General features: G+C 41.0%; 1 protein-coding gene across 5 annotated transcripts in view; it reads right to left on the reverse strand.

The window, feature by feature from the left end:
* The window catches only part of CXXC4 (CXXC finger protein 4), a 75,749-nt gene extending 53,003 nt beyond the window's left edge, over positions 1-22,746 (reverse strand). Inside the window, exons 1-3 of one of the 5 annotated variants that reach the window (XM_087875415.1) lie at positions 19,012-22,746; positions 18,331-18,419; positions 12,503-15,739 (exon numbers count right to left, since the gene is read on the reverse strand). In XM_087875415.1, coding sequence (XP_087731541.1) covers positions 14,158-15,438 — 1,281 coding nt within the window. In that variant the 5' untranslated portion in view covers positions 15,439-15,739; positions 18,331-18,419; positions 19,012-22,746 and the 3' untranslated portion in view covers positions 12,503-14,157. Of the gene's footprint in view, positions 1-12,502; positions 15,740-18,330 lie in introns of those variants that run through there. The other 4 variants (XM_034442211.2, XM_060686934.2, XM_034442215.3 and 1 more) reach the window with 4 other exon arrangements.
* Between the last annotated feature and the right edge of the window lie 3,636 nt (positions 22,747-26,382).

A 26,382-nucleotide genomic window follows, 5' to 3' on the forward strand; every position in this document is an offset into this window, starting at 1 on the left:
TTTTAAAACAAAAAGAAATTAAGAGTTATCTGTAGAAAATGCAGGGAGACTTTGTGCTAATAACTGCAATAGAATTTATTAAAATTGTCTGCTATTTCCTGAAATATAGGACTAGCAAATCATTAAAAGCATTGAGCTAGAAGCCAATCAATGATTGTTGAAATCTGATACGGGTCACCCTAGATTTACGACCACAATAGAGCCCAAAATTTCTGTTGCTAAACAAGACATTTGTTAAGTAAGTTTTGCACTATTTTACGACCTTTCTTGTCACATTTGTTAAGCGAAACACCTCAGTTGTTAAATTAGTAATATGGTTGTTAAGTGAATCTGGCCTCCCTATTGACTTTGATAAGATATGATAAGAAGGTTGTTAAAGGTGATCACATGACCTAGGACACTGCAACCATCATAAACGAGTCAGTTCCAAACAGCTGAATTTTGATCATGTAACTATGGGGATCCTGCAGCAGTAATAAGTATGAAAAATGGTCATAAGTCACTTCTTTTAGTGCTGTTGTAACTTCAAACAGTGACTAAATGAACTGTTGTAAGTCAAGGACTACCTGTATTAAAGCACTTTTTCTTTACCTTCAAATGTAGAATAGAGTAGAATAACAGAGGTGGAAGGGAACTTGCAGGTCTTCTTAAGCAGGGGACCATATATCATTTCAGACAAATGGCTGTCCAATCTCTTCTTAAAAACCACCAGTTCTGGAGCACCGGTAAATTCTGAAGACAAGCTGATTGAATGTTCTAATTGTCAAAAGATTTCCCCTTATTTCTAGGTTAGACCTCTCCTTGATTAGTTTCCATCCATTGCTTCTTATTCTGCCTTCAGGTGCTTTGGAGCAGGGATCACCAACTAATATGATCTGCTGCATGGGCGTGGCTAGGTGATCATGTAACTGGGTGGGCATGGCCAACTCGATGTCATTCCCCTCCCAGCCACTCCTCCCCTGCCTGCCCGGGCTCCTTAGGGCTTCAACAGGAAGCAGTTGTTGGAGCTAAGCAGCCACCATGAGAAAGAGTTGGCAAAACAGCTCAATTCAAACTGGATCTGATCGAGAAAGAGGCTCAGAAGAAGCACCTCACTGAGTACTACGAGCATAGGCTTTCCAAGCAGAGGGAAGACCTGCGGGAGTGCAAGGCTAGGTACTGGCGCCTGGAGGCTCAGCTGGCTGAGATGGTCAACCAGTTCCAGGCCATGATGCAGTCCCACTGGAACAAGGCCTCCGGCTCTTTGCCATCAGCAGCACTTCCCTCCAGCCTTCGCCCAAAACCCTGCACCAGGAGGCCGAAGCAGACCCCAAGTTGGAATTTCTGCTCCCCCTCTGACCCACACAAGAAGACCCCAAAGGGGGAGACTCTCTCCAGGAACACAAGTGTTCATTGCACGTATCTGTCCCAGGGGCCGTAGTTTGAGGACCCCTGACTTAGTGCAATATAAAAAATGCAGTTTTTCTGCGAACCACCAAAATTTTCTCATGGACCACCAGTGGTCCACGGACCACCAGTTGGTGACCGCTGCTTGGAGAATAGGTTGAGGCCCTCTAGATACAAATGTATGTGCAAAGGATGTACAAACCCACTCACCATTACTTCCAACCCATTCTGAACTGCAGTTTACAGGGAATTGTAAGTACAATTATCCAGCATGTTTACACTCGTCTCCAAAATTAGGAACTCTGCATTAACACAATCCTCAACTTCACAAGAGTCCATATCCTCATTCAAACAACAGCGCTTATAATCCTTCTGAAGATGTTTCTGCTGACATACAAAGTTGGAAGGTAAAAGCTGACGTCTACGAGAATATCTCTATTAGAAATTTAACCCAGATTCAATCGCCTGAGTACAGACTACAGACCTCTAGACTCTTAAAATGATCCAATAAGTAATCTGCACCAAAAATTGTTGGGTATGTAATAACTTCCAAAATGGCCCAGATGTGTATAAAAACTTATGAAGTTATCCTGGCAATGAATTTATACAACATGCAAGTGATACATCTTCTGTACAAACATAGTCAAGATAAAAAAAATTATTCTGTTTTGTTGCTGCTGTTGTTTTGAAACTGAAGACAAATTACTTATGTAAAATTTTGCTTTATATCTGGATGAGTACAAATAGATACTGAGTGCACATTAAGTTGTGCCCACGTGACACCCCTCCTGTGCGAGCTGCACTGGCTCCCAGTGGTCTTCCGGGTGCGATTCAAAGTGTTGGTTACCACCTTTAAAGCGCTCCATGGCATAGGACCCGGGTACCTTCGAGACTGACTTCTGCCACCAATAGCCTCCCACCGGCCAGTCCACTCCCACAGAGAGGGTCTCCTCAGGGTGCCATCGGCCAAGTTATGTTGGCTGGCGACACCCAGGGGGAGGGCCTTCTCTGTGGGAGCCCCAGCCCTGTGGAATGAACTGCCCCCGGAAATACGTAAGATCTCCAGCCTCTGGGTGTTTCGCTGCGCACTGAAGACCCTGTTGTTCCGCCAGGCTGGCCTATCAACATAATAATTTTAAATTGGAGTATTTTAAATTTCTGGGGTTTTAAATTGAGCCAAATCTATTTAATCATTTTAATTTTTAACTGCTGTTTTGTCTTGTGTTTTTAAATAGGCTGTACACCGCCCTGAGTCCTTCGGGAGAAGGGCGGTATAGAAATAAAATAATAATAATAATAATAATAATAATAATAATAATAATAATAATAATAATAATAATAATAATAATTATTATTATTATTATTATTATTATTATTATTATTATAAAAGGCCTCAGAGTTACATAACAGCTGGAGAATTATTTACAAAATTCTTAATAGTATTTAAAATCCATTCTTCTCCAACTTGGTGACCTCCGTACATATCTGACTACCAGAATTCCCTACAAGTACTGGCTTTGTCAATTCCAGTTTGAATTGGAATTCTTAAGAGCTAAAAACCACATATATTAGCAAAACAGTAGATTAAGACTATTAATCCTATTAATCATGTTTATAAAAGTTTACATTATTAGAGGATACTTTCTCTGCTTTACTCTATGGTTTGAGAAAATATTTCTTATGGGAGAGAGAGGTATGAAAGGAGCGAACAGAGAACTCTTTATGGCAGTTCTTATGTCAACAAGACAATGTGATAGAAGCAGATCTTAAGTGAACATTATGTTGAGGACCTCATACTTTAGAATGCTATTTCCTTTAGCATCGCTTCAAATCTGAATAGTTTTTATACCACTTTTCAAATGAATATTTTACATTCTTTTAACTATTGTTTAATTATATTTTCATTCTAATAATTTGTAGGGTGTAAATCACCTTGAATTGTAATTGTATTGGAAACAATATAGAGGCATATTAATCTTTTTTTAAATAGTCAACTATCTTTTCTCATTGTCAACCAACTACTATGAATTATTGTTTATTATAAGACCTCCCAAGATGTTATACAATCGGATTGGATGTAATATCATGTATGAATGCTATTAAACATGCATAATTTTTGTTAGGTATACCACAGTCATGGGAACTAAGATAAATGAATGTTGGCAAATGAACATTAACCTTTTACCTCCCTACATAATTTGTCTTTCTGAACAGCCTACTCATTTGCATAATATTAGATTTATATTACAGAGGTAATATATAAGTTAATATACATATGTATAAACTTCAGCCTATAATCAACTTTTTGAATTTCAAGGTCAGATTTATAGAATATATGTTTAGGTAGCCATCTAATGAATAATTAACTGGAAGAAAGTTTTGTTGCCTTCCTTGGTCCTTTTTCTGACTAATATCAAATCTGGACTGCAAACATGTACATGGCCAACAGATGGGAGCAAAAAGGGAAAACTCCAACTCACTACAGTATTTAGTGAACATGAAGATCTTTTGAATAAAGATATATTAGTTCTATCCACAACTCTGACCTCTATAACCACTGATAAGACACATAAATTTATTAGGACTATGAAAGACTTCTTGTGTCAGGCATATGACAGGTAGGACATAGCTTTTTTTTTTTTTTTGTCCATTGATTTTTGGGCAGGTCAATAAACTCTAAATACTGCTAAATCAAGTTCTCTTCTCTTATAGAAATCTATTTTAATGAAATAGGGAAATGAAGTTTGATGACTTTTGTACTCCTTGAGTTATCAGCTTCATCCTGGTCTAATATCCCATAAATATATCAGTAGGAATGCTACCTATAAAACAGAGGGCAGCCTAAGGGTCTTAATGAATCAAAACAGGGCTAGGGAGTTCTGCCATACTTAAATGAAGCTTGGTGATTATACTTCAAAGTAATAAAAGATTCATAAGAAGTAGTTATGTCCAATCGAAGAAAACAGGATTGTCTCAAACAAATAAATGAATTGGCTTAAATCAGTCATGGGGGTGTATGAAACAGGTTTTAATTCAACGTGTACATCTTGGTTTTTTAGTCAAAGTACTCTTAAGCAGGGGTGACCAAACTTTCGGACCTCAGGGACCACTAAATTCTTAATTTGAAATCCCGCACACCACTAATATGATCTCCCTAATGACTGACTTGGTGGGCATGGTTAGTGGTCATGTGACTGGGTGGGAGTGGCCAACTTGATGTCACTCCCATCAAGGGGCACTTCGCCAGCCTCTACTCACCCCTCCCCTCCTAGCTACTCACCTCCCCGCCCGGGCTCCTTAGGGCCCCAACAGGAAGCAGTTGTTGGACCTAAGCAGCCACCATGAGAAAGAGTTGGCAAAACAGCTCAGTTCAAATTGGATCACTGAGGACTAGGAGCATAGGCTTTCCAAGCAGAGGGAAGACTTGCAGGAGTGCAAGGCCAGGTACAGGCGCCTGGGGGCTCAGTGGGCTGAGATGGTCAGCTAGTTCCAGGCCATGATGCTGTCCCACTGGAACAAGGCCCTCCGCCTCTTCGCCACCAGCAGCACTTCCCTCCAGCCTTCACCCAAAGCCCTGCACCAGGAGGCCGAAGCAGACCCCAAATCGGAATTTCTGTTCCCCTCCAACCCACACAAAAAGACCCCGAAGGGAGAGACTCTCTGCAGCAACACAAACGTTCATTGCACGTATCTGTCCCAGGAGCCATAGTTTGAGGATCCCTGATTTAGTGCAATATAAAAAATGCAAATAATTTTTCTGCGGACCACCAAAATTTTCTCATGGACCACCAGTGGTCCATGGACCACCAGTTGGTGAAAAAATAAACTATGTTAATGATATTTACAATTCTTACACAACCTGGAAAGAAACTTCTAAACTTGCACATCATGATATTTTTGAAGTTGTATTGAAACTTGATCCATAAGGAAGATAGAAGCTATATATACATTCTAATGATTCAAATAATTTCAGTAACAGCTTGTGCATCTATATCTCAGGTTATTTTCTTACGCCATGCTCTTTTAGCACTCTGGAAACAACACTTCTGTGAATGGAAAGGACATATCCACTAGTGGAATACCGACTTAGACCCACAATATCATATTTACCTCGTACATATGAAAGGCAAAGGGCTGTTTCGTAACATTAACCCACTTTCTGCAGGATACTAAAAATATCACACGAAGCTAAGAAATTTACTCCTAACAATCAAATCAAGTTCATCCCCCACATTTTGATTTTATTCGTATTTCTCTGACAGCATGCATGACTGAATTCAATAAAATTTATTTTGTTATAAACCTACTTAATGGAAGGCTGTATAACATATATGCAATGGGTGTACAAAATCAGCTAGTTTAAAAAACTCCACATTCTACATTTAGTTCCATATAGCTACAACTAATTTCCTGGGATTATGCCAACAGTCAGTCACCTCTAGAAAATATATTATTAAATTTTACTAGAATTCACAAGACATTCCTAATATGTCCACCATTCGCGTGGAAAACTAAACTTGAATATTGAAAAATACAATGCATGTCAGTTTTACAATAAACTCGAATGAAACTTTAAAATTGTATGAAATTTTAATAACCTCCCTTCCTTTCCCCCCAAGATAGTCAATGAACATAATTCACAAAGTTGCTATAAAACTAGCAGATTCATCTGAAGCTAATCTTACTATTAGTTACATAGAGATAACTAAACTGTGGGTGTTAACAGGATACATCACTGTATCATGTGGAAAATGCAAGAACAGATTGTGCCTAATAATTTATAATAATATTTATCTGCATGGCTCATTAAGATGTCCTTTTTTAAACAGCCAGTTTTGATGTTATTTCATACAATATTTTATATAGCTTGACATATTACATATATCATTGATGTTGGCTCCTGAAGCTTTTGGACAGGATGATCTGATGTTGTTGTCTTTCAAAGTACTCTTAAGATTTGCTACTCTACATCTCTGCCATTTACTTTCCCTTTTAACTACTGTTGACCTGTACAGATAACTGAGTGGACTTGTGTTCACAGGTTGCCATGACCATTTAATTATTGGTTTAACTGTCTAAGTATCAAAAGATGACTGACAATGAAGCAGACTACTTAGGGAGACATATTAAATTTAGAAATCTAAATTTCAAGGTTATCAGCATTTTTTATGAAATTAAATCATGTCACTTATGGCAGATTATCATACATTTTCAAGTAAATTTTGAGAATTTGGAGCAGTTCAGCTATCTATATTTTACTGCAGAGACATGACGTTTCATAGGATGCTAAAAAATTATTTCATTTCAATATTGCAATACAAAAGTTGGACCTTCTTTTTTCAGGATATTTATACATTATAAATGATTGTCAGATATGTGCCAGTAGACAAGTAGTAAAGCTAGCAAAAATTGTCATGCACTATTAACTTTTCTGGGACTTATCTATTGAATTGATTTATTAATTTTGATTATTAGGTATAAATACTCCCATTCAGTCCCACGAGTTTTAATTGTGATTTGCATATTTATTCCTAGGGATAAAAAAAGAAGCCTGAAATTATTTTTAGCATAATCCTCTATTGTGCCTCTATAAAAGAAACTGAAAATAGAAGAAAATAACGATGTTGCTGAATTCTTTTTATATTCCAATGACATTTATTTGGGAAGCCTTCTGGTATATTATCTCTTGTATAGCTGCAATCATACCCATATAATTAACATACATGTACCACATGCATCAGTATGCAGTCTATTTTTTATCTGAGAGTGTCATGTATAAACTGAAATATTGTTAACATGCTCGCCATGAGATTGCTTTTGAAGATGATTCAACGGGCGCCAAATGTAGCTGCTCAGGTGTTGTTTGGGGTGGGCAGTCAGATCATCTGACATTATTTACCACTGCATCAGTTTCTATTGCATTTCTATGCCCAACTCTAAGCGCCAGGGCTAACTTAACCGATTTGGGGGTCAAGTTATTTAATGGACTGTTCTATTTCTAAGTAGAGAAATCTGATGTCAGGGTCGTAACTCCCATTTTGAAAACTTCTTTTTAAGAAATTTCTGCAAAGAAATACAGTCCTTTTATTTCCCTCATCCCCATCCTGTCAGAACCTATCCTACCATCCCCTCACCATCCAGTCAGAACTGTTGAAGCTTCTTGGATGAGAAGCGAAATGTGTTCTTCCTCCACAAGGAAAAACAATCCAGTTGCCTTTTGAAAAAGCACCGGCAATTATGACCTGGATGACTGAGACTCTCCATAGACTTTTTAAGAGGCTTGATTATGTGGCTCTTCACTGCAAACTTTTTGTGTTTACCTTTTCTTTCTTTGTGTTTGTTATCAAACAATGGCATTTACCTGAAATGGGTAAAGGTGGCTTAGATAGGGAGATGTGGGGCTTGGTTTTAACTCTTTCGCTCTTTTATTAGCCTTCCTGAGTTGATGCTCTGTAGATGTTTTAGAAAAGGCTATAGAATGGTTTTATGGTAAAACTTCTTAAATTATTTTAAACTGTTTTAGTATAATTTATGTAGATAAATAAACAATAAACACTGCACTGTTGAAGTTAAAAAGTGTCTGGAGATCAAATTTCAATTCTCTTTAAATGAATATCAAGTTCTCTAAATAAGTTAAAAATCAGGGGGGCATTGCAACAGCTGATCAGCAGAGAGCCTATAGATCTGTTCCTGTCATTTAATCTATTTGGTCTGATATTACCAGCTGCCTCACTCAGAAATCTTCAATTCTCCCCACACTTCAGAACATTCAAAGCCATAAATAAAATTCTCATGGCTCCATAACATCTGAATAATGATTTGGGTAAATTTACCAATGAAGTCAAAGTTTAGGGTGAATAAATCACACTTTTTAAAAAAAAGAATACCTACTGAAGTGGAAGATGTGCATATGTTTAGTAAAATCTGAAATAATGCTATCTACCTCTGATTTAAGCAGTCCTATATTGTTATAATATATAATGTATATTGGTGAAAAATGAACACATTGTTAAAAAAACCCACATTTACCTCGTTACAATAAAATTTGTAGCTAAAAATGCACAACAGAAAACACGGTTTTGCTTTGTGACTGATAAATAATAATAGTAACAATAAAAACAATTTTTATGGCACGTATTCATCTTCAATAATAAAAACATGAATCCCTCCCTCTCCTGAATGAATCAGACCCCAAAAATGATAGAAATACACTTTCCCCCAATAAAGCTTTTATCAATTGGAACAAGTTATGGTAAGGTTAATCATAAGGTTATGGATAAAGGTTAATAACTTAACAATTATATGGTTGTATGTAATGCAAGATGAGGAAAAAAAACCTAATTTGAGTATAATGGTTGATTATTTTTCTTGGTATCCAATAGAGTAAGAACCAGAGAGCACACCAGTTTTTTTCTGCTGACTTTCCTGTAGCTATTTTAAATCATATTACCAGTCTATTATTCATAAAACAATCTCCCTATATAGCTGAGTGTCATGGAACAATGTAATCTACAATTACAGAAAACCAAAAGATGAAAGTATCTCTTTATAACTGATCACTATCCATACAGCTCAGTGGCCTCACATTGTCAACATCCTTTTTCCAAGGAAAAACAGTTCATTGCCAACCATATAACCTCTTTTGATGTCCTTTTCTTAAGGACAGATTCTATGGCTGCTTCCATTTCTCTTAGTAAGCTGAATTTTAGCTATCAGCTCTTCAAGTGTGAAAGTTTTAAGGATAATTTATAACTACTAACATTATTTCAACACACACAACACCCAGGAATTTCTGTTCAGACTTGAAAGCTAAGTACCAATGGATCACCGGAAGATATCTGGAGCATAACATGAAACTATTTCTCAGTATAATTAGAATGAAAAATAAATTGTAGTATATAACTATTTGGTCATGGTGAAGGCCTTAATAACAGTAATGAGGTCCAATGAAAGGGAAACTAAAGAGTAGGACAGTTAAGCTATATTTAATATAGAAGCTCAACAGGAAGACAGTGTTTAGTTCCAGAGATCAGTTTTGAAATATTTAAAACCAAGCCTGGATTGCCTTTCTCTGCTCCATAGAAGCAGGTTTGGGAAGCAAAAAGCATGAAGATGGATGTTATGCAAAATCCCCTTTGGTTTTTCACTGCATGAAAGAGGCGATAGTGAGCCATGCCCTTCAGTCTATAATTTACAGAAGGAATTATATTAATGTACACTAATGGGGAAAAAATAAGTACTCTCCCTGGATAAATAATGATTATGCTTTTTTAAACATACCATAACTAAATGAATGCTGTGGATGGGTGTGAATGCATAGAGCTGTGTGTGACATCCATCTTTAGTTTGTATATTTACTAGTATTGCTTGCATGCATGGACATTTTATATTGTTATAGAATGCCTTTTTTTATGGAAAAAACCAAGCGATCAAAGTGTTCTTTGGGTGAGCTTTCACATAAGAAAAAAGGAGTGTTATTTTTTAAAAAGCTAGGATGCAAGCAACATTTCATTCAAATGTAATTCAGACGTCAAGTAGCTGATTTTTGTTGGCATGTGACTACAAGTAGTCCTCAACGTACAACTCCAATTGAGCCCAAAATTTATGTTGCTAAATGAGATGGTTGTTAAGTGAATTTTGCCCCATCTTATAAACTTTCTTGCCACAGTTAAGTGAATCATTGCAGTTGTTAAGTTAGTAACATGGTTGTTAAGTGAATCTGGCTTCCCCATTGACTTGTGCTTGTTATAAGGTTGCAAAAGGTGATTACTTGACCCTGGGCCACCAGAACCATCATAAATGTGAGTCAGTTGCCATATTCAATTTTGATCACATGACCATGGAGACGCTGCAATGGTCGTGTGAAAAACTGTCATACAATCCATTTTTCCATTGCCATTGTAACTTCAAACAGTCACTAAATGAACTGTTGTTAAGTAAAGGACTATCCTGAGTAAGAATTGCTTTTACTCTTTTTTTAGGAAAATGTTCATATTTGTAAACAGAAAGAGAACTGGTTCTGGTTCTGAATTTGTTCAAATCAGGAGCCCCTCTAGACTGCGATGACTTGTTACCAGGCTACCTGTGGACAGAGACACCAAGTCACTCCAACTTTCTCTTCCTGTCTGAAACAAGGGAAGCATCAGTTTAGTCATATATGCTCTGCCAACTTTCGACAGGCTTCCAATTTATTGTTTTAATATTGGAGGTATAGTTCTTTATGTGTCTTGGACAATTGTGCTCTGTCTTTACCGCTCAATAAAAATGGGTAGTGGGACAAAAAGAAAAGAAACAGTAAGTGGAAAATTCTAATTTCAACAGACAATGGCTAAATTTGGACTTCTTTCTAATTTGAAAATGACTGCCGTTATTTAGACTGAAATAGATTGAAATCTGCAGAGATTTGTTTTTCAAAATTGGGAAACTGCAGCTCAGGATTGTGTTTCTGCAACATAGTTCCCCACGTTTAAATAAACCATAGCTGACTTAATAGATTCAGTTTTGGAGGTTCACACAAGATGTTGAGCTAGCTGTAGACTGTCTCTACACAGCACATTAATGTATACTAAAACTGAAGTTGCTATTTTGTGATGCTACGTTACATGAATTACCTATCTATATATATATATATACCTGCACATGTGCTTGTATACAACAAAGAAACAAGTAACTAAAAAGTGAGGATGTTTTCAACTGTAGTGATATGTATTTTGCTGGCCACAACTGTGGCGCAATTATCTCATACACACGTCCAGGAAACGTTTAAAGATGCAGAACTTCTTTGTCAGGAAAAATGTGCTTACAGACTCATTCATGAATGCTATTTTCTCTTACATATATCTCTTTCCCACCCCTTCACCCGTTTATTGACAGGGCAGTGTCTGTATGTTCATTATCAACCATTATTTAATCATTGCACTTTACAGCTATGAGTCTAACTTACTTTTTGAGAAAAAGAGTGGAAGTCAACAGGATTTTAGTATTTGTTTCGGATAGGGCTGTAAATGTTTCAGATAGGGCTGTAAATGTTAAGACAGATGCACTGATGAAAATGAACTTTGAACTCAATCCAAAATTCTTAAGGATATAGGAGCCATATCGCATCAGACAAAAGCTTATCAACTCCATCAATCTATAGGCTGCAGTGGAGGATGGAAACAGATGATCTAAGGCTAACATAGCATCTCAGCCACAACTTTCCTTTGTGATACCCTTGCAGAAATCAAAGGCACGCATGCAGAGAACTATGAGAAGGTTCAACTTTTTCTTCTAATTTTGCTGCTAATGTTATCCCAAAGATGCTTTTTCAGGAGGCAACTGGACTTTCTTGTTTTTTCTTTTGAAGATGTTTCACTTCTTGGACGAAAGTCCAAGTTGCCTCCTGAAAAAACATCATTGGGATAACCATGACCTGGATGACTAAGAATCTCTACAGACTTCCTACTAATGCTAGTTTTCCCTTAAATGGACAGAAGGACAATATTTGGAAGAAGTTGATGAAGGAAGTTTTCTTTGGTAAATATTTTTTCCTCTCCTGAATTTTAAGATTCTCAGCAAATACAAGCTTAGAAACATGCCATTTGCTCAGAAATTATCCAGTTAACTGCTAAGGTTGAAATCTGGCACTAACTTGCTTGAAAGTAAACACTTTGTATAAGACACTAATCCACAGTAAATTAAGTTATGATTTAATGACTTAATCTCATTGTCTGGATTTGTATAATAAACTGAACTATAAACTAACCATATAGCCTTAGTTCATGCAATCAGTTAATCTAAAATATGCTTGGCTAGTTAGCAGTGCAGTCATAAAAACAGTTCTAGTGTGATTTACTTCTGTGCAAAGGTGGGATATCTGTTTAAAGCAACACAAGATACCATTTTGTTAGACTGAATAGGGCAGTCAGCTTTATCCTATCCAATTAGTTTTCAAGTATACCTTGGTATTTTTAAGAAATATATCCCTGGTAAACATACTGAGAACTGCAGTCTTTCCTTGCTTATAACTAATTAGCAAAATCAAGATTGGTTTTTAAAGAGGAGTATTGGAAAACTGTGCAAGAGAGTACACTTAATGCACCCAGGAACAGAAAAAAGTTATCATTTTTAGTTATGGTTTAGTGTTCAAATTCAGCATTTACTGTTTATTGTAAAAATCACAATATACATTCTTGGTAATGTTCTATGAAATAAACAGGAGTGTTTGCAACCAAAAATAACAGGTACATTTATATATAACTGATTTTTACCAGCTGAAATATAGTCTGTAGAGACTGTTGCATCAATGTGATATTGGATTAGCATATATGCACAATAAGCAGCTATGGAAAATATATGAGGAATAAGTCATTAAACTTTCCAAAAGGATAGTTCAATTTTGCAAGGGAAGAAGAAAAAATAGTATCACTCAAGTGCTTTCCTTTCCCTCCCTATTTTTTCTAAATGAAATGCTAAACTTAGTAGTAACTTTAACACAATTTTTTAAAAAATCCATGTATAAGTTAACTCCTGTTAATGACAGCTGCAACTCTGAGTTGCTAATTTCAGCTTACATCTTAAAGTTCCATAAAGAACTTTATTTCTCAAATCAAACACACTCATCTGATAGATTCATCTACCTGGTAATACTATAGTTTTAATAATCACAAGGTTTAAATCATTACAAGTCTTTCCTCTCTTTTCTTCCATCTAAAAATAATGCTATTAATCATTTTACATGTTTTTTTTTCTTTGACTGCTAAACTAAATACATGAACTGAAAATCCAGAATATCCCTTTTACTTTTTTAAAGTCTACTAAACTTGAAGACCTTTTCTGGTCTATGATACATTGTCAATTCTGAGTTTTTAAAAAATAAATGCATATACATTTCAAGCACAAATACTCATATTCTTTATCAGATTGTAAAATATACTACAAAGGGCTATTTTTGGTAAGGATGTATCATATCCAAAGTATTACTTTTGGTATGCTTGGCTAACTTCTTCACCAATTGTTTTCTTGTAATAAATTATCAAAAAACAACCCCCAAATTACCTAGTTCTTCATTTTAGATGAATGTAGGACCATTTTAAGATGTGGAATCAGCTTTAGAAAAGTAAACTCCCTAATTTTCAAACAGAGCAAAATCTACACAGCAAATAAGGAAGGAAAGGATCCACTATACTGCCAAAGTTATTTTAGAACTTAAAAAGTTTCATGACTACTAAAGCGTTTGGACTTTCTTTTTTTAAAAAAAAAATGCCCTTCACCATTACTTTCACATTAAGTAAAAATAATTTACATGTCACCAAACAACACACCTTGAAGTAACAGATAAAAATATAGACCATAGATTCCAATCGATTTACTTGTAATATACAACTTGGGAATGTGTATTTAAAAAAAAAGAGAAAGAGTAGAAGAAATCTTCGTGTAATGATTATAAAGGATGGGGGGAAAAAATCCCCTCGGGAATTGAGCGATTTCGTGGCATTTTTTTTTTCCTTTCCAAATCCCATTTAGACCAACTTTCCGGATATTCCTGCCTGTCGAAAAAAAACCCAAACAAAACGCCCCAAGGCCCCGGCCAGGTTTTTATTGCAGAGGGCCGGCCTCCTCACTCCCCCTTCCTCCAAAACCGGGGTCCAGAGCAGTCCAAATCCAACCCCCATTCCTCCCCCCCCCCAACCCCCAAGGCTGAGGACGTGTGGCTATGTTTTGTGCACAGTACTACGGAGAGGCAACCAAGTGGGGGAGGGGGGGCGAGGAGGGAAGGCTGCCCCCCCCTCTTCACAACCTGAAGGAGGCTTCGGAAAAGGGATGCTGCATCTTGAAACTAGACAAGAAGCACTGAAGAGGTGGGGGAAGGGGGTTCACGAGGGACGGCGGGAGGCTGGGAAGAAAGAAATCATCTCCTCTGACCTCTAGCGAAGTGCCAGGTTTTTTCTTTAGCTCTTCACATTTCCTAAATTTGCAGATCTGGTGTCCCGTTTTGCGGTTCCTGCAACTGCTGCAGACTCCACAGTTGATGAGCCTCTTGCAGGGCACGCAGACCCCACACCTTTTCCTCTTCTTCTTGGCTGGGTTGCCGCCGCCCCCTCCTCCTCCTCCCGCGCCGCCGCTGCCGCCCCCTCCTCCTCCTCCACCACCACCCCCGCCTCCTCCCCCTCCTCCGGCGGCTCCCAAGGAGGAGGACGACGAAGAGGCGGAGGAATGGCTCTGCGGGCAGTCTGCCAGATTGGCAATTTGAAACGCGCTGTCTGTGACGGCTGCCGAGGCTGCTGCGGGGGAGTGCAGGGCTGTCATGACGATGACCCCGGGAGGTAATGAGATGCCCCCTAAAGCCGGGATAGCGGAAAAAGTCCCCACGCGCTCGGGGAGATTCATTATCTCTGCTTCAGCGGCGCCGCATTTGAGCTTGTTCATGCAGTCCCCAGCCAAAGGTCTGCAGTGTTCCGGGGCTAAGGTGGAGAGGAAATTATTATTGGCCATTTGCAACGAGGGCTGCTCGGATGGCGCGCAGCCAGGCTTGCCGAGCCGCTGGGACTCGTTCCGATGGTGCAAACTCCCGCCGCCGCCGCCGCCGCTCCTGCCGGCGGCGTGCAGAGAAGAGGCGGGCGAGGAAGCCGACGGCGGCGGCGGCGCGGCGACCGACGAGGCGGCGGCGGCGGCGGCGACGGCAGCTGCTTTCCGGGCCACGCCGCCTGCCGCGGCGGCCGCCGGGTTAGGCCCGCCGACGCCTGCGCCCCCGCCTCCTGCGCCGCTGCCCCACAGCATGGCGGTGGCGGCGGCCGCCGTGGCCGTGTCGCAGTTCCAGGGGGACATGCCGATGCGTGCGGCGGCGGCGGCGGCGGCGGTGGGAAAAATGGGGGTGGTGATGCGCGCGATCTTGGCCGCCTGAGGGAAGGCCCCGCCGTTGGTCTTGTAGAAGGTGGCGAAGGAGCGGTAGCGCTCCATCTCCGAGTTGTAATCCACAAGGCTGTTGAGGGCGCCGTCGGGCAGGTGGTTCTCCTTGGGCAGCCCCGGCGCCTCCGGGTTGGGCCCCGTCTCCACGCACACGTTGGTGTTCATGGTGCCCAAGGGGTGCGGGTGGGCTTGGGGCAACAGGGTGGGAGGGAAGGAGGAGGAGGAGGAGGAGAGGAAGGGGGGTCCGGGGAGGGCCAGGGGAGGGAAGGGCAGGGCCGGGAGGAGGGCCACTGGAGCCGTCGGGGGGGCGGAGACGGGGGCTGGGTGGCCGGAGGGGTCGAAGGGAGGGGAAGGGAAGGGGGGGAAGCGATATCCTCTAATCCTCTTGCGGGGGCATCTCTCCAGACGGCGAAGTCTCAGGCAGCCGGCTCTTCCTTGGCATTCTCAAGCCCGGGCACCGTCGCCACTGGAAATAAAGAGAGTCATTTCGGAAAAGGTCTACGCCAAAGAGTTGGGGGGGGGGAGGCGGAGGGTGGTGGGAGGAGGAGGAGGAAGGCTGGGGAGAGGGCGGGGATCCCGCTGCGTTTGTGTGCTTTTGTTTTGGTTCGGTTAAAAAAAGATCCACAAGACACGCAGAGAAGAGGCGTACATCAGTCATTGCAACCCATTTGCATAACAATCAATAAAGACATGATCCGGCCACCGCAGCCTCCTCCCCCTTCTCCCTCCCCTCCCCCTCCTCCTCCCGCGGGCGGGCTACCCTCTCTTGCCCGCTTTAATAGCTGAGAATGGCGGGGGAGGGGAAGGAGAGGGAGGGAGGGAAGGGCCGACAAATGCCAAGGGAGAAAGGGCAATTGGAGGGCTAAACACATGCAAATGATGGGTGGCGAGAGGCTCCAAATCCTCTAACCGGAGGGCATCTTGAACGTTAGGGAAGGTGGGAACAAGCCGGATTGCCGGAGGAAAGTATCAAATAGGAGTACAGGAGAGGGGAAAACGAGTATCCTCCAGGGGTTAAAAATAACAAAAAGTATGGCAAGGCTTCCCCCTGTGCCCCTCGGAGCCTCCCCTCCTTCCTCAGTGGGGTAGAGCTGCACAGATCTTGATATACTGGAACCTGGAGAGGTTTGTTAGCTGCCACTTTTGTCCTTTGGGTCTGGGTCTCAGCAGAATTGGTGCCAGACGTCTCAAAGACGATGCCCTTCTTAGCCAGAAATTAAACACCAGAGTAATAGATAGGAAAGCAATTTCCCAGGGGCCAACCTCACGCCTCGCAACTAAACCCTGATCGGTTCCTAAACAGGTTTAATCTCCAGTCAGGAAGGCTGCAGACAACAGGCTCTCTGTTCTTTGCACAGGTCCATACCTGTGGATGTATATGAGGAATAAATTTGTATGTTTATGACACATTTAAAGAGGGTCAGCAAAGTTTTGTTAGCTTTAACCTTCATTAGTTTTTTTATGGCATTGGGTGTTGTGTGAACCCAACCGTTTTTTGAGTAATTTATGGGTTAATTTATCAATCAAGTTAAGCATGGAACCCAGGTTTATGTTCATTTAAAAATATGCATATGCCACCTCATAGAGACTGGAAGTGCTATTCTTAAAGGTTTGTGAAGGCTGAACATTACCTGTTCAGTGTAATACAACAATCTATAGGCTGGAAGATATTATAGTGTTTATCACTCCCAAGTCATACTTAAAATAATTGTTGGGAGGATTTTAGTTTGCAGATCAGACCGAGTTGCAATATTTAGAAAGTAAAAGAAAGCATATATATATATATATATATATATATATATATATGAATTTTTTTAAATATACTGTAGATATGTATGTATATAAAAAAACAGGATTTTTTTTACAGTATTGTAAATTAAATGCTGAGACAGCCTGGAGGGCCTAAAACAGTTTTCACACCATTCCTACAGGTGAAAAGTACTTATCAATTATACTAATTACTATCATAATTAGACCAATGAACTATATCTAGCCCAACCTACCAGCTACAAAAGCACACAGACATCTAGCTGAACCTTACTAAAAAAAAACCCTATGGTTGGGGAAACTAATCAAGAGGAAAGGAAAGCAAAGGTAAGAAAACACACCTCAGTCTTGTTAGACTAGGAGGTCAGTCTGCACCCTTGAATGCTAAAAGCCTTTAATGAGAACACAGCCACCTTTGCATTTTCACAGCAGGAAAAAGAAAAGGAGAAAAAAAAAAAACATTGCTCCCTGGAGGGATTTGGTGGCAAATCCTACTATTCCCACACACAAACAGGATTGCAGGTCACCATGCATAATAGAATACTTTAAAAAAAAACCCACTATTTTAAAGGAAACTATAGCAAGTATTTAATAGAAGTCGCTTTGTTGGTTAAGGGTTAGATAAAGTGCTGGATTGGTAAAAGGTTCTAATGTTGAATGTAAAGGGGGGGGCAGGCTATGGAGACTGCACGTTCATGCTCTATTTTTCACAGCCTTAAAGTGGCTTTGCTTTCACAAACCTCTTTCCTACAATTCCAACCTCTTCTCTCACCCCAGCAGCCCACCCCCCACCGCCGCCAAATCTCCTTAGGTTTATGGCTACCAGAAACGAGGGGGAAAAAATATAATGGTGCCACCAACCATGTCATTATTGTTTAATCGATGTTATCTCTGGAGCGCGAGAGAAGTCTAAAGCGCAGCTATTGATTTTTTTTTTTCAATATTAAAACTATAGCCAGATTAAAAAGAAAATTAAAAGCAGCTCAGAATCCACGATTCTCTCACTGTTTAAATCAATGTGACTGTTCATGTTCAATACTGCATTTCTGTTCTGCTACAGACAGAGAGATCAAAGGTCATATTTAACATTCAGGAGGAGGGGCTGGTGCAGATTAATTAATAAATTAATAGAGCAGCGCCTTTTATTGCTGAAGCTTAGCATTCATCTACTTTAACAATCCCAGCGGTCCAAGAGGCGGAAAAGAGAGGGAGCGAAAGAGCGCGCATGAAGGGGGGAAGGGGGAAGAGAGAAAGGAAGGAAGAAAGAAAGAACCAAAAACAATCACTTACCAGTCTCTGTGTTTTGGGGGGGACTGGGGGCTTGGATTTGCAAGACGTTTAACCCGCCTGCTTGTCTTTATTTAGTTGCACATCACTCCCTAACACAAAGGAGAGGGTAAAAAAAAAAAACACACAGAAAAGAAAAATATCCCGAGGTGTCTTTCTTTGGCCGCTCCTCAATTACAACTTTGATACTTGTAAACAAACTGTACAGGGCGGTGATGCGGGTTGGGGGTGGGGAGGCTTGGTGGGAAAGAAATAAAGACTCCGATCCACTAAGCAAATACCTGTAAGTGCCTCTTTTTTTCTGGTTGCAGAGAAAGGCGGAGGGAAGGGAGGGGGAAGAGGGAAGAGCAGGCACTGAATGTGTGGGTGAGTGTGTGTGTGTGTGTGTGCGCGCATGAATGTGTGAGAGCGCTTGGCGGCGGCGGCGGTGCTCGGTGGTCTCTCCCTGCGCGCTGCGCTCCGTCCGTCTCTCCTGTCGCTGTGTGCGATGGAGGGAGGGTGGCAGCCGGGGGGACTCGCTCTCCCCCTCGCTGTTTGTGCGTGCCTGCGTGTGTGTGGTTGCAGGAGGAGGGGAAGGAAGCGAGGAGGCGGAGGGGAACGGGGGAGGTGGGGGGGGGGTGCGAGGAGTGAGAAGGCTCCGCAGCGCCGAGGAGGTGAGGAGGATGCGGGGATGTGGACACCTACTGATGATTGGCTGCAAATCACACCGGGAACAAGAGGCGCGCACGGGCCACTGCTCCTCTTCTCTCCCCCCCCCCCACAAATCCCCTCCTCCCCTCTTCTCCTCCGACGCAGCGAGCGGCCACATTTCGCCGCCCCTCCTCTTTCGGCCGGGAGAGGGTGGGGAGATAAAGCTGCCTGGAGGCTCATTTGTAAGGAGCAGCCACTTGCCGCGCACTCCAGCCTCTTGATTCCCCATTCACTTCCCTCCGTCGGTGCGTGCGTGCCGAGAGCGCAAGGGAAGCCGGGGAGGGGGAGGAGAAAGGGTGTGCTCTTGACGGCGGCTGGGTGGCTGCCGAGGGAAGACTTAGGCGGGAGAGAGAGAGGCGAGAACCCCCCCCCCCCGACCCCAGGGAACGGGGAGGTCCTTGAGGCTCAGCGGAGGATGCTTTCTGCGAGCGCCCTCTTCGCCTCGCTCCCCGCGCAACTATTTGCTGGGGGCCTCCGGGAAAGGAGAAAGCGGCGCCTCTTCAGTAGACCAGGAGAGGTCGGAGGAGCGCGGAGTCTTCCGAAAAGCTCTCGACGATCCCCGAATTCCAGGCGTGGAAAAAAAGAAAAGAAAGAAAGGGAGCGGGAAGCTAGCAGGAAAAGGAGATTTTCCCCGGCGGGCGCTTTGTGCCAAAGGCGTATTTTGAGACTCCCGATTCTCCCGCGGTGCATCGCACCCGGAGAGAAGGCAAAAAAAAAAAAAAAAAAAGGCAAAGCGCTACCTTAAACGCCAAGGGAGGGTTGTTGGGTTTTGTTTTGTTTTTTGCTGATTTTGTCGCCGTCGTTCATCTTGCCGTCGAAATACAAAGGCTAAACGGTTCAGCCAGCCAGCCTGAAATGCAGAGTCGTCTCCGTGGCGAGTTGTTGGGAAGCGAAAGTTGGGAAGGGGATAGTGACCCTTGCTGAGGCAAAAGTAGCCAAGTTTATTAGCCAATAAACAGCCATAAGCGCGGGTTCGGCTCTTCAAATGAGGTGGGCTGTTTTCATGGTTTCACTGAACCTAAAGTAAAGTTCTTTAATTTTGAGAAGGATTGGGAATATGATTAAGTACAGAGATTCATATTTGGGTTTTTATTTTAGGCCCCTTTTTGAAAGCCACCCGGCAACATTTAGATGACCTTGACTGATAACTTAACCCCTAAGCAGCCAGATCTGCTTAGTATATGGATGGAGAATTCCAGGAAAAAATTTTTAAAAAGACAATAAATTAGGAAGGGAGCTGAAAAATAAAAAATCCAGAAGGCAAATGGCAAACTTTCTGTATTAGGAAGTCATCAGAAGTCAGATTGAATACCTAGGAGGCTTTTCCTGGGCTTAAATGCAAATTAAATTAAAAAGATATACTAGTCAGTTATTTCTGTTTTAAAAAATTAATAGAGAAGAGAAAAACAAACTGATTTCAGAATTGCATAGAATAATCTTTTTACTGCTAAAATATTGTTCCTGTAACCTTCAGTTGGACAAAATGTGAAGATAATAGGGCATACATTATTGAAGCAAGGTAACTCAAATGGACTAATTTACAGATTACATGGACTCATGACTCCCATGGGAATGAAATTTGGGGAAATTGTGGCTGTTTCAGGGCCATCTTCCCTACACCTCACCGTAACCTGTAGGTTGTGTGGCACCCCCACCTCTGTGGCCCCTGCACCTATACAACTGACAGCAACTTCACACCAGTTGTTTTGGCAAACGGGTGAGCACTGCAACACTGCTGAAATTGCTGTGGTCGTGTTATCATGATTTCTGACAAAGGCAATGTGGAAGCCAGCAGAAAATTGGAAGTCACTCCTGCGACCACTGGTTTTGTTTTTTTTCTTGTGGTCTTTCTGTGTCTATGTTAGATAAGGAAATATCTCTCAAAAGATGAATCGCAGGTTGTCTGGTGTCATTCTAATTTCACTTAAATGTGCAAAGTATCATGTGATAATAACCCAAATGATTGTTACAGACTATTAGCCATGTCTATACACTTAGTAGTAACACTCATGGAATCAGTAGGTTATAGTCTGGGGGGCAGGGCGGGAGGAGAATGATTCTTTCCCCAGGTTCCCATGGACCTCCATTGTCACTTATTTTAATTCCCAGCCTTCAAAGCAGCTTCCTTCACTACACAAAGATGCTGCTCTTAAATTGCTAACCCAAAATTATGCTCTTAATCTTACCCCTCTCTTGTAAAACCTTAATCCTGCTCAAGATTCTAGGGTTCATCTATTTCTTATTCTCACCTTCTCTTACCTTGAACCTATAACCTACCCTGTTTCCCTGAAAATAAGACCCAACCGGAAAATAAGCCCTTGCATGATTTTTCAGGATGCTCGTAATATAAGCCCTAATCCTACCCCAAAAATAAGCCCCAGTTAAGATCGTCAGCAGACGGAGGCGTTTAGTGCTGTATTTTCCCCAAAATAAGACCTAACCGGAAAATAAGCCATAATACGTCTTTTGGAGCAAAAATTAATATAAGACCCGGTCTTATTTTGGGGGAAACACGGTACTTATATTTTCTTTCCTCATAATAGTTTTCCTTTCATTTCTAGATTTCAAGATGAAACTGTCCTGAAATGAATATGCCATATACAGATGTAATTTCCCTTGTTTCTCATATAATTCTCTGCTTTCTTGTTTTCTTCCTCAGGTCCTCTTTTCTCATTCATGTTCTAGCCCGAACTCCACTCTTCCATCTTTGTCCTGAAACCCTTCGCCATAACCCCCCATTAAACCTGCCTTCCCATGCTTGTCATTTCTCACCCCATTCTCTATCATTGTCTCATTATCTTCCTTTCCCAGACACGTGCATTTCTCTTGGCCAGGTTTCATTAGGAGAAGTGCAATTCTGCAGACCTTACCAATTACTCTTGAAGTCTACCATGATTACTCAGACTTCAGGTATTTAATATACTCAAGCTATTTTATTTGCCTTTTGAGATGTTAATCAACAAATAGTCAAAAGGTTGTCCGTTCTTTCACAATAAAATACAGAAGCCCGGCAGCAAGGTGGAAAAATAAGTTATATACTGTAATCTCAACTTGTGCTTCTCACTATCTCAGCTGGTGGATTGATTTTTAAGATCTTACCTTTAATGACAAAAACATTTTTATGCTCTATTCTATGTCTCATTTTACTTCTGCTGTACATTATTTTAATAGTAATTTTATTAAACATTACAATTTAAAAGATAAAAATGAGTATAAGCTAAACAAATAAAAATTAGAAAGTATGGAAAAGAAAAAACATAGTAAAAAATAGATATGTAAAGAAATGACTCCATCATAACAAGGATAAACAATTTTAGTAACTTCTCATTTCTTAAAATACAACAAATGATCTTTTTCCCATATGTCATCTCTTATCTGTAAACAAATCCTTAGAGCCTCGTCCTGATTAGCAAAGTCCATTAAGAGTCACTAGAGATAACAACATATCTATTTTAACCTTGATCAAATAAATAAACTTTATATTCCTTCCTTTTAACAATCTTGATCTTTAATCCCTTCAACTAATATCCTTCAATTTACGTCCTTCAAATAATATCATAGAATTTGATTTGTTTTCATTTTTTCTTTGTGCCTTTTCACAAAATTCTTAAAAGCTTGAATAGATCTCGTTTGTAAATCCAGTATAGGAAAGTTATCCAAGTCACTTTTTTTGTTTGTTATTTGTATATCCTTTTTAATTATTAAGACATCAGCTAGTGTAACATTTTTTCCCATATCCATATTATAGCCTGTAATTTTTAAATCCACTTTTCAGATCAATCTCAGGCAATGGTGAAATTCAAATTATTTTACTACCGGTTCTCTGGGTATGGCTTGGTGGGCGTGGTGTGGTGTGGCTTGGTGGGCATGCCTTGGTGGGCATGGCGGGGGAAGGATACTGCAAAATCCCCATTCCCTCCCTGCTCTGGGGCCAGCCAGAGGTAGTATTTGCTGGTTCTCTGAACTACTCAAAATTTCCACTACCAGTTCTCCTGGATTTCTATTCTATTCCATTCCATTCCATTCTATTCTATTCAAAACTTCTTTAGCCAAAGTTTAAAGGAAACACGTGCTGCTTTAAAAGCTGTTGATCCAAAGGTTTCTAATAATAGAAAAGCCATTAACTAGTAATTTCCAGAAGTGATTATAAAAGGAAATAAGCAAACCCAGTGTCCATAAAGGTTCTGACTGCCATTTGAGCGAAAACTGCTTGCCCTTGTTTCCCAGTGTTCTAAACCGGCTGGAAACCATTGTCTTGCTGTCTCCTTGCAAGAAGCAACTGTCTGAAACACGGGAGATCTCAAGTTCTCTCTTTATCTGGAGAGGAATTAGGAAGAACCAGCTCTTCATTCTGCTATGGTTGTCAGCTTTGCTTTTAGCAGAGCCACCTTCAATTCGTCATTTCTTCCCCGGCACTCCACTTTTGCCCTACATTTTGAGTAATTTATTTATTTGTGCAAGTTATAGCCCACTTTCTTGCAATTCCAGCTGGCCTGGGCTTTGTTTGCTTTTAATCAGGAGTCAGCAGACCATCATCACCCTGTTGGCAGCCCTCCAGCTCCTGAAATTATACTACCGAAATTGTGATTTTCATCGGTGGTGTTCTCTTCCCAAAAAATAAGGTGGGAATAAAGGCAGGAGGTGCCTGAGAAACAATCCTGAAAGCCCAAGTTATGCCATCAAAGTTCAGCCTTATAAAAGGCAACACTTAGGCGGCTAAGCAAAGTCAGTAACAGTAACAAAGAGTTGGAAGGGACCTTGGAGCAGTGGTGGAATTCAATGTTTTTTTACTACCGGTTCTGTGGGCGTGGCTTGGTGGGCATGGCAGGGGAAGAATACTGCAAAAACTCCATTCCCTCCCTCCTCCAGGGGAAGGATACTACAAAATCCCCATTCCCTCCCCACTCCTGGGGGAAGGATATTGCAAAAACTCCCTTCCCACCCCATTCTGGGGCCAGCCAGAGGTGGTATTTGCTGGTTCTCCGAACTACTCAACATTTCTGTACTGGTTCTTCAGAACCTGCTGTTGTGGCCTGCCAGCGGCCTGCGTGGATCATGGCTGATCCCAACAACGAGGAGGCTGGTGTGGGGTTGCGCCAGCAGCCTGCGCAGCTGGCGCTCGCGTTGGCCAGCGAGGAGGCTGAAGAAGATGTGGTGCCAGAGGCAGAGACTTAGCCAGGGCCTTCAGAACTTCCAGAGACTCCTTCAAGTGGAGAGAGCGAAGTGGAGGAGCCTCTCCTCAATGCTCGAGCACGCAGGGCTGCCAAAAGGCAGGAGTGGCTACTCAGGAGGAAGAGGTCTACTCGAGAGTAGGGCTTGAGGATAATTGGCCACTCCCTTAGCCTATTTAAGTTGCACACAGCTCGTGCGTTCTTGCTGAAAACAGCTCGTATTTTTATCAGAGTTTGGTTTATCATATCTTGTTTTCTGGGCTGGTTGCCAACTTTTGCCGGTCTTGTTTATTCTTGCTACTTAATAAATTTGATAAGGACCGTTGGTGTGTGTCAATATCCTCAGAAATCCGGAGCTGGGGCAGAACACCTGCTGAATAGCATCCCTGCCTTGGAAGTCATCTAGTCCAACCCTCTGCTCACGCAGGAGACCTGTACTAGGGATTCAAACCGCCAAACTGCCGACCTTTCTGATCAACAAGCTCAGTGTCTTAGCTACTAAGGCACCTAGTTAGTTTTGGAGGAAGAGAGGAAGGAAGGGAGGTAGGTTGGAAATGTAAAGAAGGGACTTTTTATCATTTGTGGTGGATGTGTGATAAAGCAAAGAAATATTGGAGTAGGGTTCATACAGAAAATTTTTAAAAGTGAATATAAAGAGAAAACCAGACACTTTTCTTTTGGGTTTAATGGAAAAAAACCTGGGAAAAAATGTGTAACTCTGATGTTATATATGTTGACGGCAGCAAGATTACTTTATGCCCAGAAATGGAAGGTCACCTCGATCCCCACAATGGATGAATGGCTGCAAAAACTGATGAAGTTAACAGAGATGGCTAAATTGTCTGTTTCGAACAAGGAAAAAAATAGAAATATTTTTATTTCTAGTTGGAAACCGCTTCTGGACTTTGTGCTTGAGGTGGGAAAAAAATGAAACTTTGTTTTTGGGTTTCACCGATTAGAGGTTTGTTGTTATAGAAATGGCTACTTTACAATTATGTAAAAGTAAAAAGTTGAGGTTTGATGTTAATGCCTTATTCTACTGCACCAAAGTGAGTCAGAAGACAATGCCTTTTTTTTCTTTTTCCCCTTTTCTTTCTCCCACTTTTCCTTTCCGTTTTCTCTTCCCTACTTTCCCTACTATTTACTTTTGCCCATCCGACAGACAGATGGACAGGAGAGTTTTAGTATCAAGATAGGAATGCTGGGGACCAAATGTGTTCTCCATCCCCCATACCTATTCCCATGGCTAATTATGTAATTTAGCCTGTACTGTAATCATTTGCACATTTTCTGGGAGTAAACCCCCGTAAACAATGAGACATTTGTATAAATATGTGCAAGATTGGCCTAGTGGTCACTCTGTATGAAACGGCACAATTCAGTTGCTCACTTGTTAGCAGACATGTATAGATCAGTTTTCTATTCAGGTAAAAGTTAAGATTAAAAAAAAAACCCACTTAAGCACATAATGCTTGAGGATAGCCAGGTTTAAATCCCTATTCGGCAATAAACTACACTAGCAGAACTTGTGCTGGGAAGAAGGGAAGAATTTCACACCATCCTGATCTGTTTGGAAAAAATAGTTTTGAATGTAGGGAAATAGCAAAAATAATGTGGAAATGAAGTATTCTTTGCAAGAAGTAGTATTAATTGTGCATTGATTCAAAATATATTTTGTCATTAGTACCACAAGTGTTTAGTAGAGGACATTTAAAGCACCATCAGAGCATTGAAGAGGACAACAAGCTTATTAACACTTTCGCTGCACTCCCACTAAAAAAAGCAAGAACAAATACACAAACACTGAAAAATTCACTACTAACAGCCTCTTCTTCCACCAGCATTCTCCTTAGTAAATTCACTGAGCTTGAAGAAGTTGGACCTGGCATTAACTTGAGCTCTTTTCTGAACACAATGATTGACTGCTGTTATTAAAGTTGCTGGAAAATTTGACAGGTCTAGAATCGTTCTCTGAAGAGCAAGCATTACAAGAAGAGACATTCATTAACAACCTTCCTTTGCAAACATTTGTTAATAAATTGCTTTATACCGCCAAATTCAACTTCAAAGCTGGTTAGGAAGCACAAATTAGAACCGGAACTACAACCAAAACAACACGCTCCCTCTTTGAAGGTAACAAAAATGGAACAGAATACAAAGACCGATTCTACATCTTGTCAACCTCATGCAAATA

This window comes from Pantherophis guttatus, chromosome 8, assembly GCF_059756535.1.
Source record: "Pantherophis guttatus breed Tessera chromosome 8, ASM5975653v1, whole genome shotgun sequence".
Classification (NCBI taxonomy): domain Eukaryota; kingdom Metazoa; phylum Chordata; class Lepidosauria; order Squamata; family Colubridae; genus Pantherophis; species Pantherophis guttatus.